At 41.5% G+C, this 15880-nt stretch overlaps 1 protein-coding gene across 26 annotated transcripts in view; it reads right to left on the bottom strand.

The window, feature by feature from the left end:
- DLG2 (discs large MAGUK scaffold protein 2) overlaps positions 1–15880 on the bottom strand; it is a 2233668-nt gene that overhangs the window by 455856 nt on the left and 1761932 nt on the right. For all 26 annotated transcript variants that reach the window (XM_070457186.1, XM_070457179.1, XM_070457180.1 and 23 more), the window contains one exon: positions 10200–10268. In XM_070457186.1, coding sequence (XP_070313287.1) covers positions 10200–10268 — 69 coding nt within the window. The remainder of the gene's footprint in view (positions 1–10199; positions 10269–15880) is intronic.

Here is a 15880-nt window from a genome sequence, read left to right as displayed (position 1 = left end):
CTAGTTTCTAGAAAATTCTGCCTCTGTATTGTTGCTAAAATGATTTTTTAAGGTAATATAAAATAATGTATGCCCTCTACTGGACAAAAGGAAGTATTTGACTAGCTGATGATACTTCTTAGTCTTTGCAGTATTAGGAAAATACTTCCAGGTTTTTTTGCACATGATTTTCTTTTCTTTTTAACCCCTGACTATTTCCAAACACATTCTTCAAAACGCAGTTTCTGTTACCTCTCCTGAGAAGCCTACCTGGCTTCCCAGAGGCAATTGCTTTTCACCATTTCAGTTTTAATTCTAGTGGTTATCTCCCTATTGCTAAACATATGCTTATGCTAGAGCAGCTGACCCTTGAACAAAGGGTGGGGGTGAATCTAATTGATGGTTAGCCCTCCATATCTGAGTTTACCCCACATCTTTGAATCCAACCACCTGTGGGTAGTACAGTACTAGAGCATTTATTATTGAAAAATATCCACATATAAGTGGACCTGCAGTTTGAATTCACATTGTTCAAGGGTCAGCTTCATTTCATTAAGTTCTGTTTTGTTCCAGAGTTATCTGGGGTAGTCTTTGTTATGTGTGTTTTAATTCTGTTTCTGTCCCTTGGTAGGTTTGTTAAAATATTTGGTAACCTGTGGTTGTCTGTTCACGTTTAAGAACAAAGTGGTGGAAAGGCTTCAGAGAGCGTTGCACATAAGGGCAAAGCTTTTTTACTGGAAAACTTCAGGTTAGAGGGGCAAACCTGAAACTTTCTCCCTAATTAGCGCGCGCACACACACACACACCATCAGTCAGTTGTGTCTGAGTCTTTGCAAACCTAGGGACTGTAGCCCTCCAGTCTCCTCTCTGCATGGGATTTTCCAGGCAATACTGGAGTGGGCTGCCATTTCCTTCTCCAGAGGATCTTCCTGACCCAGGGATGGAACCCGCGGCTCCTGCACTGGCAGGCGGATTCTTTACCACTGAGCCGCCTGGGAAGCCCCAGCTAGCGCATGGAGCAGGGCTTTGGTGTGAGGCGCCATTCAAACTCGCTTACTTCGGGTCCTCAGGAGAGTCATCCTGTTTCTTTAGCACAGAGAGTTCATTTCTGACTGGTGGTCGGACTTGCCTGGTAGCTGCTCTGTATGCAGGGGTGTGCCTGCTGAGTGGGGGCATCTTGTCACATCATCCTGTTCTCAGGCTCTGCTCTCGGGGCTGTCTGTTGTCACCATCCCGCAGTCTCCGGGTTTCCTGGGCTCTGTGAGGCAGATATGCTCCCCTGTGTGCTGTGGGCTCCTCTCTACAAGGCAGCTTCGCGGTGGAGGGCCGTTTGTGGGAGGCAGCCCTGGAAACACATCGCCAGGAGACGGCAGTCACACAGACCGCCACGGGCGAGGTGCCCCGGAGCCATAGCACATGCCCTTCTCCTGCAGGTGATCTAAGGCAGGGGCTGCCTCGCTGTCTCTTCCGTCTCTACCCTTCCATCTGCTTTCTGTCATGCAGCAGTGTGCTGAAATCTTCTGGCCTTTCACGCCCCCTCTCATTTCCTTTATAGTTATGGGACTGTCCTCTCGCCCTTTTTTGTTATTCCATTAGCTTCTTTTTAATGGGGTCTCAGGAGGAAGAGGAGATTAAGATGTGGGCTGCATCTGTCAACTTGAACCTGGAGCAAGGCGCTCACATTGTTAATGGGGATGTTATTCTGCCTCGTTATGTCTGGCATAGCTCTGGATGATTCAGATATCAATTTAAGAAACCGCAGTAACTCTGTGAAGAGGCTCAATGAGATAGTTCTGTTGTCTCTATGGATCAAATTAACTGGGAATCTGAAATATTTTCACTTATCTTATGTCAAGTAGTAGCAATTTAGGTGAAAAATACATAAACATATGGCCTTTTAAAGTACATTTATTTTTATAAATATCCTATGTAGTTGCTTTTTCATGAAGGCGTCAGGAAGGAGAGTTTTCAAATAATGAAATTTCCAATTTCAGCTGATTACCTACTTTCAGCAGTATTACACCTTAATGGGAAAACTGCTAAAGGCCCAGTGACCTACACAAAATGTAAAATACCTCTCCCACTAGGTGTACAGTGACAACGACCTTTTGCCACATTATCTATGTATTTGATGGTCAGCAGGGCAGATATAGCATAAACTAGTGTTCTGGGCTTTGGAGAGAATTACTAAGGTGTCGCCTTCCAAATATTCCAGCAATGCAAGGTTAATTCTGTCTCAAATATTTTCTATCAAGAAATGTTTTACATACATAGGTACATATATATATGTATTTAATAATAAGCATTCAACATAGGTCTTCAAACTAATTCAGGCTTTAAAAATGAGTTTTGTTTTCTCAGAACACTGGGATGAAGCATATATTCAACTAGTACTTTGCTGTTGCTATTTAGCCACTCAGTTGTGTCTGACTCTTTGCGACCCCATGGACCATAGCCTGCCAGGCTCCTCTTTACATGGAATTCTCCAGCAAGAATACTGGAGTGGGTTGCCATTTGCTTCTCCAGGGGATCTTCCGGACCCAGGGGATGAACTTGCGTCTTCTGCATTGCAGGTGGGTTCTTAACCACTGAGCCACTTGGGAAGCCCCAGCTAGTACTTATTACAGAAAGGTGGTGAGTTCTATGCTTTTCTCCCTTTGGCTGAATAGGAAGTTCATGCTTATAGACGGGATGTGTCCTGTTTAAGATTAACAGTAGATGGCAGAAAGGTCAGGATTCAAAAACTACTTCTTTGATTCCAGAGTCAGTTTTTTCCCATGATTGCAAAGAACAGAATATTTTTCATGGTGCCTTATTAATGAGAGAGAAACAAACTGCTTTATACCAGTTGAAACAACGGGACCTAGTCGAGGATACCATTTCCTGTTTTTGAGAAATGGGGGTCACTCTGTTACGACATCAGGGTAAGGCCTGCACATTTTTTGGCTTCATCTTGACAGAGGATTAGCGTTAGCAATTGCATTTATCACAGAGGCCATTTCACTCAAGTGGAAAACAGTGCAAAATGCTAAAGAATGCTGATTGGCAGCTGCTAATAAGCTTTTGTGAACAAGAAGAAAGAAAGAAAAGGTTTGGAAACAGCTCTAGCAGGAAATGCCATTGTTCAGCATAGCTTGAAGGAAGGCTTCTCTGTGTAAAGACTAAACTGTGGAATGATAGCCACCCTGCGCACTGCTAAAGGAGGTCTGTTTAAGGAACTAGGAGGGTGAGGTGGAGGCCAGTGGTAAGCTCAGCCCCAACACCCTCGCCTCCACCACGAATAACACCTTAGCCTGCACGTGGCCTCCAGTGCCATGCCAGATGATGGGCTATTCATTCTACTTAGACTTCTAGGCACAGAGTCGGTTCTACTTCTTTATCATTTTTTATCCTAGGAAATTCTTCACTATGTCCAGCTTAGTCTGAAGGTAGCTAATAAATGGCGTGACCACTGATTTCCAACTCAATAAAGTCTTTTTCATGCCACATTATAGGAAATGGAGTTGTAGAGTGAAGTCAAATTAGATTTCAAATCTAGGCTTGCTATTTTCTACGTAAGGGTCTTTGGGAAAATTACTTAATGTCTCTGAGGATCATTTTTTAGAGAAAAAAAAAGATGCCTGTTTCTTAAGACTGTTAGGAAATAAAATCAGATAAGATAGGTAGATGGCTGGAAGGATGGATGGATAGATAGCCTGGCACCTAATAAGCACTCAATGAATGTTAGTTTCTTTTTTTCTTTTCCCTTGAAGAAATACCATGGATTTATACTATTTTTATTTCCAATAAATTACGTTTTGAATATGATCTCATTAAGCACCTGATGAAGCTTTCTTCTTCAAAGAGTCCTAATCCTGTCAGTGTTTGCTTGATAAAATGCTGTCCGATCCCTTTAACCCTGGATGTCTTTCCTTGGTCCTTTCCACATATCCAATTTAACCTGTAGAATTCAAAACCAATCGTAGTTCTCTGGAGGATGCGACAACCAACTGAGTTTTGTGGAAGCGTTTTTCTAAAGCATGGTACTTTCTAGAAGGAGTGTAGTACGGAGGGTACAATCACAAGCCTGCATAAACTTGCACTGCAGGTCCTGACTGATGGATGTTCTCATGTCCAAGTGGAGACTATTCACAGGCCGCAAAGGCTAGTTCCTCTCCTGTGTTTAAGTAGTCCCTTTGCTTTAACTTTTTAAGAGATATATATATACCAGTAATGTAAGAGCATTCCTTATTCTGGTCCTAAATTATTCTTTTGGACCTGAGAAGAAGCTGATAAGTAGAAAAAGCTTAGGTTGTTCTTTCCTTGTTTAATAAGCATATAAATATAATCTTGGTAATCAAGGTACTTTTAATATGTATATTAACTCAGCAACGAGGCAAGCTCAGAGTGGTTTGAATTGCTTCCACAAATGATTATTATGTATATAGAAATATGCCTCTCCAGAATATAGCAAAGATACCAGTGACTGACTTTTAATAAAGCCTTATTTGATATAGATGAGAAACTCTCATGCCTTATTGATTTACATTATGTATAACAATAACAGCAACAACGACTATAGCAAATACACATATAATGCTAGTACTAATATAAAAATTAAACATATATGTAATTTTAATTCTTAAAAGAACTGGATAAGGAAATATCATCAGTATTTCTATTTTATATATTAGGAAACTGAGGCACAAAGAAACCAAGTAACTTGCTGTCACATAGCTAGTGAATTCCTTAGCCTGGATTTGAACACTGAGAGTCTGGTGAGGATCCATGATCTAGACCATCTTGTATACTATTATAGAACCAAATGCTAGGAAGTATTTACTGAGAACTTCTTTTTTTAAAAAAAGAAATAGAACAAATATCACAGTGAATATAGTAGTTTATTATTGAGAAAAGTTACTTGGTTCTTTCAGAGCTAAGTTTCTATTTAGTGAAACACTACTATCTCTGTTTTTTTGAAAAAGTTTTGTTGGAGTATAGTTAATTTACAATGTAGTGTTATCAGCAGCAGCAGCAGTGTTAGTTTTAGGTGTAAAGTGAAACAGTTATGTATATATTCTTTTTCAGATTCTCTTCCCATGTAGGTTATTACAGAATATTGGGTGGACTTCCCTGTGCTATACAGCAGGTCCTTATTAGTTATCTATTTTACATGTAGTAGTGTGTACATGTTAATCCCAATCTGCTAATTTATTACTTCCTCCCATGTCTCCCTCGTACTAACCATAAGTTTGATTTCTAGATCTGCGAGTCAGTTTATGCTTTGTAAATAAGTTCATTTGTGTAATTTTTTACTAGATTCCGTATATAAGCGATATTATATGATACTTGAATTCCTCTGACTTACTTCACTTATATGATAATCTCTAGGTCTATCTATTTTGCTGCAAATGGCATTATTTCATTCTTTTTTATGGCTGAGTTATAGTCCATTATATATATGTGTGTGTGTGTGTTATATGTGACCACATCTTCTTTGTCCATTCATCTGTCTTGGCTATTGTAAACAGTGCTGCAGTATATACTGAGGTGCATGTGTCTTTTCAAATTATGGTTTTCTCTGGATGTATGCCCAGCAGTTGGATTGCTGGATCATATGGTAGTTCTATAGTTAGTTTTTTAAGAACCCTCCATACTGTTCTCCATAATGCTTGTATCAATTTACCTTCCCACAAAAAGTGTAGGAGAGTTCCCTTTTCTCCATACTCCTTCCAGCATTTATTGTTTGTGGATTTTTTGATGATGGCCTTTCTGACCAGTGTGAGGTGACACCTCATTGTAGTATTGATGCGCATTTCTCTAATACTTAGCAATGTTGAGCATTTTTCATGGGCTTTTTGGCTCTCTGTACATTTTATTTGAAGAAATGTCTATTGATTAATAGATTTTCTCTCCTTTTTTGATGGGGTTGTTTGTTGATATTGAGGTGCATGAGCTGTTGATATATTTTGGAGATTAATCCCTTGTTGGTCACATCATTTGCAAATATTTTCTCCCATTCTGTGGGTTGTCTTTTTGACTTGTTGATGGTTTCCCTTTGATGTGCAAAAGCTTTTAAGTTTAATGTATTTTTGTTTTCATTTTCATTATTCTAGGGGATGGATCAAAAAAGATATTGCTGTGATTTGTATCAGTGTTCTGCCTATGTTGTCCTCTAGGAGTTTTACAGTATCCCATCTTACATTTAGGTCTTTAAACCACTCTGAGTTTATTTGTATTTGTAAGGAGGTATTGCTTGTGCTGGGTCCCGGTATATGTGAAACCTGGTGTTTGCCCTCCAAGAGTCTCTGCTTCTCTCAGCCCTGTGGTGCCCCCACACCCAGGACCTGCCTGCCTTCAATGCCAAATGCTCTGAGGGTTCTTCCTCTGAATGCCTGACCCGCAGGCTGTCTTGGAGTGCTATTTTTATGTGGGAATGTCCCTGTGTAGCTTGTGTGGGCTTAATTTTTTTTGCTGGTGAAGTCAAAGTGTTAAGTTGTGCCTGATTCTTGCGACCCCATGGACTGTATAGCCTGGCAGCCTCCTCTGTCCATGGGATTTTCCAGGCGAGAATACTGACATGGGTTGCCATTTCCTTCTCCAGGGGATCTTCCTGACCCAGGGCTCAAACCTGGGTCTCCTGCATTGCAGGCAGATTCTTTACTATCAGCCATTTTTGCTGGTGAAAGTGAAAGTGAAGTCGCTCAGTCATGTCCGAGTCTTTGTGACCCCACTGACTGTAGCCTACCAGGCTCCTCAGTCCATGGGATTTTCCAGGTGAGAACACTGGAGTGGGTTGCCATTTCCTTCTCCAGGAGATCTTCCCTACCCAGGGATTGAACCCAGGTCTCCCGCATTGCAGGCAGACACTTTACTGTCTGAGCCACCCGGTAAGTCCATTTTGCTGGTAGGGCTGTAAAATATGGATGTCTGCCATCTGTATGCAGACACCTTTCCTCCATGTATGCTGGGCGTCGTTCCCTTGATAGAAGGTCTGGCTGGCGGTGAGGTGACCTGAGCCTGCACTGCATACTGAGTGGATCTCCCCTTGCTCTGAGGTTGTCACTGCCCGGTCAGGGTCAGGGTCCGCTCCCTAGTGGTCGGAGCAGGGACCCCGAGATCTGTTTCTGAGCTGAGTTTCTGATCTGCGACGAGCGGCCGATGGGATTGGAGCACAGCCGCTGGCAGAGAAGGCGCGGAGCTTTCCTCCTCGCGCGGTTCACCCGTGCACGTGCTCTGCTGTGTCACTGTTCGCCCACTGCGGGCTCACACACTGCGCGGCTGCTGGCCCTGCTCTCAGCCCCACCTTAACCACAGCTATGTCTGCGACTGGCCCTCGCTTCTCTCAGGCATTGTTCTCACCAGGCTACCAGCTCCGAGTCTCCGAAGCCAGATCCCAGGACTGCCCCGGGAGCTATGGAGGCAGCTCCGATGGTGGCCTGGCCCCATCCCCAAGTGTGTGTGCCCGCAAAGCCCACAGTTGCTAATGCTAGACTCCTCTCAGTGGTGGGAGCTCTTGTTCATTCAGATGGTCGGCAGGCGCTGAGTGTACAAAGCCAGCGGGGGTGGTGCTGGGGGTGGTGGGGAGGTGGATAGGTGTAGATCCAAGGTCCCCACTGCCGAGAGGAGAGAGTTCAGCCCTCGCTCCTTAGTTGCACAGGCCTGGGGAGGCTGGGGCAGGCGTGTGGGGAAGCAGGCAGCAAGGGCGGCCCGGGCTTCTTCCACAAACATGCCCTGTCGTGGAGCCCCTTATGCCCATCCCTTCGTCCCTTCAGGCTGTCTCTTTGCAGCTGACAGCAGTCCCCTCCCTGTGTCCACCCTCCAAACCCCGGGTTCCAGCACCCGGCCTCCATCCACACCAGCACACACGAATCTCAGGCTGGGAGGCGCAGGGCTGTGACACAGACCGTCCACGCAGGGCTCACTCTGTCCTGCCTCGTTGCTGTGCTCTCCTCTGAGCCCCTGAAACTCCCCTTCTGTCCCAGCTGATCTCCCCACCAGAAAGAGGGGGTTCCCCAGGCTCAGGAACCTCTCCTCCTTCCCCCACAGGGGTGCAGGTCCCTTCCCCTTTCCTCTTGGCTTTCTTTTGTCCTGCCTGGTTGCATGGGGATTTTCTCATCCTTTCAGGTGTCTGAGGTCCTCAGCTAGTGTTCAGCACGTGCTCTGTGAGAATTGTCCCGTTCCCGATGTAACTGGGGAGAGGTGAACTCCACATGCTTCTATTGCACTACTGTGACCCCTCACCCCTCCTATCTCAGTTTTTTTCTTCTTTTACAATAGAGGAGGTAGAATGGTTTGATGTTCTTTACCATCAAAAATAGAGGCAGAGGAGAAGGAGGTATTTTTTCGATGGGAGGGCAGTTGGTCTAATAGAAGTCACATTCCTTTCACTCGTGTTCCTATGGGTTTGGAGCGATTCAGTGGATTTTTTGTTAGCTAGAGGCAAGAAAAGGTACCCAATAAAAAAGTATTTCTAAAATTTATGTTTTTCCAGGAAGGGAGGTCAGCATCTCCCTCCCAAGACTATGTCCACTTACGGACTTTGCTGATGTGGAGAAGATAAGAAAGTTGGGCAAGGAGAAAGGCAGCAAGGACTAACCCAGGGTAAGTTCCACCTGAAGGGGAGGAAAGATGGGTGCTTCTCATGTCTGCAAGTCTCGCAGTTGAAGCTGCTGAGGACAGATGAGAAAGGGCGATTGTATATTTTTGAGGAGGGACTGACGCTGCTTGGGCAAAGTACGTCAGAAGACTACAGTGCGCTGCTTCCAGGGAGTCTGAAGATGACGGAGGTCCTAGGGGACCACATCTTGGGTGGGGATTTGCTTAGTTCTCTTTGCATTGGTGCAGGTTTGGTTCTCCACCCATGCAGGCTACACCACTAGTGATCACTAACAGAAAGGAGAGAGCCACAGGACAATGGTAAGAAAGCACTATTTCTCATATTTTAAAAAAGACTTGGAAAATTTTATTTGAACCAAATGAGGGTAGCATCTCAGAAAGCTCTGGGAGCTGAAGTACCCATAAGCAGTCCAGACACAGTTATATAAGTTTTTTTTTTTTTTTTGAGACAGAGGGCTGTACATTAAATGACATATTATTTAAAAAAATTTTTTATTGCAGTATAGTTGTTTTACAATGTTGTTAGCTTCTACTGTACAGCAAAGTGAATGAGTTATAAGAAATGCCATTTTTCCATGTTTTGAACCTCATAACTACCAGAGAAGTAATCTAAGAGAAAGGAAGGTCTAGAGGGTGGTATGAAAGAGAGCAGATGATGCCTCTATCAACTCCAGAGCACTTTGGTGGACCCCAAGTCTTAATTATGTTGGAAAGAGAGACAGAGGTTTGACTAAAACACGAGATTTCAAAATGGAGAGAACTAATGCAGTTAGAGGTTTGAACTAAAATGCCATTAAGGAAGCCTACTTGTCAGTGGGAAATAGGATGGAACAAAGCATAGATGCTAACAGGTATTGGAAAAATAAAATGTTTCATTTTTATACAGTAACCAGCTAAAGATTCTCACTTAAACCAGTCATGATTATAAAGCCAGTGGAGGGAAATATTAGCCCCTTTTTCTTAGCCCCTTCAGCTTCTGTCTGATGTGGGAATTTAGAAATGCAAAATACCAAGTCCTCTATATGTAAGCCAGGCCAGCCAACACTGCCACTCCCATCTCCTGCCTCGCATGCCCTGTGCCACAGAGCTCAAGCACTTCAGTGGCCTTTGGCCACCTCACCTCACAGGTGTTCATGGTTCTTCATGTGCTCTTTCTCCTGTAGCGAGTGCCTTTCCTTTAAATGTCTGTTAGGCCAATATCCACAGATGTTTCAATTCTTAGCTTGAGTGTTAGGTCTTCTTTGAAACCATCCTGACCTGTTTCCCCCTCCCTCTCTGTTACCCATTCTCAGTCAAATATCCTTTCTGGATCCTTCCTTAATCCCTCACATGCATGTCCTGTGTGATGCTTATACCATATACAGGTAGCTATCTATATTTCTGTCACTCTTAATAGGCAATGATCCCTCTGAAGGAAAAGAAGAGCTCTCACTTATTGTAGTACTTTGCTCAGTAGTTGGCATATAACAAAAGCATCAGAGATATTTGCTAATAGAAAGGAAAACATGGGAGCAAAGTGGGGAGGGAGGGTGGAAGGAAGGAAAGAAAAAGGAATTTATGCTCAAAGTGATGAGGGTGCAGAGTTTGGCTTAAAAGAAGATTCTATATTATTCTTATCTTACCCTTCCAGGGAGATGGCCCGTTGGAGAGTCACTGAAGGCTGGCGGGTTGCAGTGCTATGTTGGGAATGACTGCAAGAAAAGAAAGACAAATATAGGTCATTCATTTAAAGTATCTTCGCACATTCTAATCAGGCCTGTGGTCAAAAAAAGAATCGATCTTAGAAGAAACACAGTAGAGATTAAATAACTGTTCTTCGCTGATAAACAGAATCAGCCACCAAAATAAAACACTCTACCAGGTAAGGGGTTAATTTTTCTTTATCATTTGATGTCAACATATTTTCAAAAAGCAAGCTTCAAATGAAGGGTAACTGTGAAAAGAAACATATTTGGAAGAGGTAATTATTTTCCCCTTGGAATAAGACAATGTAGAGCATAGAAACAAATTTCATTATGATGCAATATGATATATTTCTAAAAAATGCACATTTTTTTTCTAACAAAACTTTAAACAGAGTAAATTTGAAAATTGTAGTATTTAATTAGTATAAATTTATTAGTTTAAATTTGTAATAATAAAAATAATTCAGCTATTGAATGAACATAAAAGCTTGAAAAATGGGATTTTTCAGTTGCATATTGATGTTAGAATTTAATGTAATTTTGTATTTATTTTGCTTGTGTGATAACAAGGTAAGACTGATTTTATAGATGAGTAGTTGTACTAGACATTATAGTGTCTAACATTTATTGATCACCTATTGCCTGAATTACTTTTCTAAGTATACTTTTTACATCCTTTATTTCTTACAACTCTGTGAGGTATGTACTGTGCCATTTGACAGATGAGGAAATTAAAGTACAGGGTGCTTAGAAACTTGCCCAAAGTCACGTGGTAAATACCTATGCTTAAAGTGGCAACTAAACTGATGCTAGTGCCGCCTTCTTAACTATCACTTTCCAAATGGTGGTAATTTTTTTGTTTTAAAGATTTTTTTCCTTACTAAGAATACTCTTCAGTTAGATACAGAGATGCACAGTTACAACTAAGAGCAAAAAGGAGTGCATTGTGAGTTTCCTTTGTGTTACAGTATACGATAAAATGTATTTCAATCTGTAATTTTAGTTTGTAGTATTTAAAAATTATTTGTAACATTAGTTATGTATATATTATACATATAGTCTATGAAGGTGTGTATACTTTCATGTAAATATATATATATGTAGAGTGAAACTTGGGAGAAGGCAATGGCACCCCACTCCAGTGTTCTTGCCTGGAGAATCCCATGGACGGAGGAGCCTGGTGGGCTGCCGTCTATGGGGCCGCACAGAGTCGGACACGACTGAAGCGACTCAGCAGCAGCAGCAGAGTGAAACTCGAGTGAAATATTTGTAGAACACAAGGTGTCTTCATACTATTCTAAGACTCCTTAGCACATACTGTGAATACACTGCCACTGTCACAGAGAACCAAGCTATATAGGTTGCAGACTTTTATTCAAAACTTTCATCATCATGGGTGAGAAGAGGTATCTCTGATGACTGTTTAACTGTGACATGGGCAGTATTTATCTGAGGTTGAGGGAGCAGAATGTGTGACAACAGCTAAGATCTAGAGAATGGTTTTCTTCAAGTTAAGGCTTGTGTCCTTTGTTTCCTGACATCCTCATGCTGAGCAACAGTCACGGCACTGAACGAGTTTTGACTGAGTGATGGAAAGGAAGCGCAGCATTCAGGCCCGGACCACGTAGCCAGACTGCCCGAGTTCAAATCCCAGCTCTGTCATACAGACGACTGGGACCTGGACTGAGCTTCTTAAAGTTCTCTGTAATAGTACGTTCCTCATAGGGTACTTATGAGGATTCAATAAACATAGATTTTAGGACAGTGCCTGTTACATGGTAAAAGCTACATAAGTATTTATTAAATAAACCAATACGATTTAGCAGAGTGTCTACTCTGAGCTGTTTCATACTAAATAAGCATAACTATTTAGATCAGTTCAGTTAGCCATAAAGTCAATGCCACAAGGTAGAGATTTGTGAGTATACCCTAACTTTGATGAGCAATATAAAATTAAAGTGTAAAAATAACATTATAAAATTAATAGAAATCATCCATAACAATCAGATGAGGAAAAAGAAAAGTTATCCAAATTGGAAGGGAAGGAGGAAAATTGTCACCATATGCAGATAATGATACTATAGAGAGAAAATAAGGTGCCACCAAAAACTACGAGAGCTCATCAGTGAATTCAGTGAAGTCGCAGGATACAAAGTTAATATACAGAAATCAGTTGCATTTCTTTCTACTAATAATAGATACCAGAAAGGTGAAGTAAAAAAACAAAAAACCCTTTTAAAATTGCATCCAAAAAAAAAACCCAAAAACTCAGGAATGAACCTGAACCAAGAAGATGAGACTTATAAGCTGAAAACTAAAAAGTGCTGATAATGTAAACTGAAGATAATTAAAAGAAATTCTCATTGTTAAAATGGCCAAACTACCCACAGCAAACTATAGATTTAATGTGGGCCTTATCAAAATACCCTAAAATTTATATGGAACTAGAAAAGACCTAGAATTGCCAAGTAAACCTGAGGAAAAAGAAAAAAGCTGGATGCCTAACTCTCCTAGACTGCAGACAATACTACAAAGCTACAGTAGTAAAAACAGGACAATATTGATCAAAAACAGACATATGGATCAATGGAACAGAATAGAAAGCCCGGAAATAAACCCATGCACTTATGGTCAAAATGAATCTACGACAAAGGAGGGAAGAACACAAACATAGAAAAGAGGCTCTTCAATAAGTGGTTCTGGGTAAACTGAACAGTTACATGCAAAGAAAATTTAGAGCATCCTCTAATATCATATATAAAAATAAACCCCAAACAGATTAAAGACCTAAAATAAGACTGGATCTATAAAACTCTCAGAAATCAGACAAAACATTCTCTGATGTAAATTGTAGCAATGTTTCCTAAGGCCAGTCTCCTGAGGCAATAGAAATAAAAGCAAAAGTGAAAGGAACCTAAATCGAACTTACTGTGGCTGAAGGGCAGGGCCAGACAAAATGTGGTTCACTGCAGAAAGGAGTGGCAAACCACTTCGGTATTCTTGCATTGAGGACCCCATAGAAATAATGAAAAAGTAAAAAGATATGACACTGGAAATGAGACCCGCAGGATGGTAGGTGTCCAATATGTTACTAGGGAAGAACGGAGAAACAGCTCCATAAAGAATTAAGAGGCTGGACTAAAGCAGAAACATTGCCCAATTGTGGATGTGTCTGGTGATGAAAGTCTGATGCTGTAAAGAACAATACTGGATAGGAACCTGGAATGCTAGGTCCAAGAATCAAGGTAAATTGGAAGTGGTCAAACAGGAGATGGCAAGAGTGAACACTGACATTTTAGGAATCAGTGAACTAAAATGGAGTGGGTGAATTTAATGCAGATGACCATTACATCCACTACTGTGGGCAGGAATCCCTTAGAAGAAATGGAGTAGCCCTCATAATCAACAAAAGAGTCTGAAATGCAGTACTTGGGTGCAACCTAAAAAACAAAACAATGATCTCAGTTCATTTGCAGGGCAAACCATTCAGTATCACAGTAATCCAAGTCTATGCCCCAAACACTAGTGCTGAACAGTTCTAGGATGACCTACAAGACCTTCTAGAACTAACGCCAAAAAAAGATCTCTTCCATCATATGGAACTGGAATGCAAAAGTAGGAAGTCAAGAGCTACCTGGAGTAACAGGCAAATTTGGCCTTGGAGTACAGAATGAAGCAAGGCAAAGGCTAACAGAGTTTTGCCAAGAGAACTCACTGGTCATAGCAAACACCCTCTTCCAACAACACAAGGGGTGACTCTACACATGGACATCACCAGATGGTCAATGCCAAAATCAGACTGATTATATTTTTTGCAGCCAAAGATGGAGAAGCTCTACACAGTCAGCAAAAACAAGACCGGGAGCTGACTGTGGCTCAGATCATGAACTCCTTATTGCCAAATTCAGACTTAAATTGAAGAAAGTAGGGAAAACCACTAGACCATTCAGGTATGACCTAAATCAAATCCCTTACAATTATACAGTGACAACAGCTATCACTTCTTTAGAATTTACTGTGTCTAAGACGTTTTGAGTTGAACTACGTCAAATCCCTTACAGTGAAAGCGACATACAGATTCAAGGGATTAGATCTGAATGACAGGGTGCTTGAAGAACTATCAGTGGAGGTTTGAAACATTGTACAGGAGGTGGTGATCAAAATCATCTTCAAGAAAAAGAAATGCAAAAAGGCAAAATGGTCATCTGGGGAGGCCTTACAAATAGCTGAGAAAAGAGAAGTGAAAGGCAAAGAAGAAAAGGAAAGATATACACATTTGAATGCAGGGTTCCAAAGAATAGCAAGGAGAGATAAGAAAGCCTTCCTCAGTGATCAATGCAAAGAAATAGAGGAAAACAATAGCATGGGAAAGACTAGAGATCTCTTCAAGAAAATTAGAGACACCAAGGGAACATTTCATGCAAAGATGGGCACAATAAAGGACAAAAATGGTATGGAAATAACAGACGCAGAAGATATTCAGAAGAGGTGGCAAGCATACACAGAAGAACTATACAAAAAGATCTTTATGACCCAGATAACCATGATGATGTGATCACTCACCTAGAGCTAGACATCTTGGAGTGTGAAGTCAAGTGGGCCTTAGGAAGTATCTCTATGGACAAAGCTAGTGGAGGTGATGGAATTCCAGCTGAGCTAACTCAAATCCTAAAAGTGCTGTGAAACTGTTGCACTCAATATGCCAGCAAATGTGGAAAACCCAGCAGTGGCCATAGGACTGGAAAAGGTCAGTTTTCATTCCATTCCCAAAGAAAGGCAATGCCAAAGAATGCTCAAACTACTGCACAGTTGCACTCATCTCACATGCTACCAAATAATGCTCAAAATTCTCCAAGCCAGGCTTCAACAGTATGTGAACCATGAACTTCCAGATGTTCAAGCTGGATTTAGAAAAGGCAGAGGAATCAGATATCAAATTTCCAACATCCATTGGCTCATCAAAAAAGAGAAAATTCCAGAAAAATATCTACTGCTTTGTTGACTATTCCAAAGTCTTTTTGTGGATCACTACAAACTGTGGAAAATTCTTCAAGAGATAGGAATACCAGACCACCTGATCTGACTCCTGAGAAATCTGTATGCAGGTCAGGAAGCAAGAGTTCGAACTGGACATGGAACAACAGGCTGGTTCCAAACTGGGAAAGGAACATGTCAAGGCTGTATATGGTCACCCTGCTTATTTACTATCTATGCAGAGTACATCATGGGAAATACTGGGGTGGATGAAGCACAAGCTGGCCTCAAGATTGCTGTGAGAAATATCAATAACCTTAGATATGCAAATGATACCACTTTCTGCCATTAAAGGAACTAAAGAGCCTCTTGATGAAGGTGAAAGAGGAGAGTGAAAAGGTTGGCTTAAAAAAACCTTCAAAAAATTAAAATCATGGCATCTGGCCCCATCTCTTCATGGCAAATAGATGGGAAAACAATGGAAACAGTGACAGCTTTTTTCTGGGGTCAGGGAGGGGCTCCAAAATCACTGCATATTTTGACTGCAGCCATGAAATTAAAAGACGCTTACTCCTTGGAAGAAGAGCTATGACCAACCTAGGCAGCATATTAAAAAGGAGAGACATTACTTTGCTGACAATGGT

The sequence above is a fragment of the Odocoileus virginianus genome, chromosome 28, assembly GCF_023699985.2.
Source record: "Odocoileus virginianus isolate 20LAN1187 ecotype Illinois chromosome 28, Ovbor_1.2, whole genome shotgun sequence".
NCBI classification, from domain to species: Eukaryota; Metazoa; Chordata; class Mammalia; order Artiodactyla; family Cervidae; genus Odocoileus; species Odocoileus virginianus.
The sequence above is the reverse complement of the archived record's forward strand: the minus strand, read 5'-3'. Positions and strand labels throughout refer to the sequence as shown.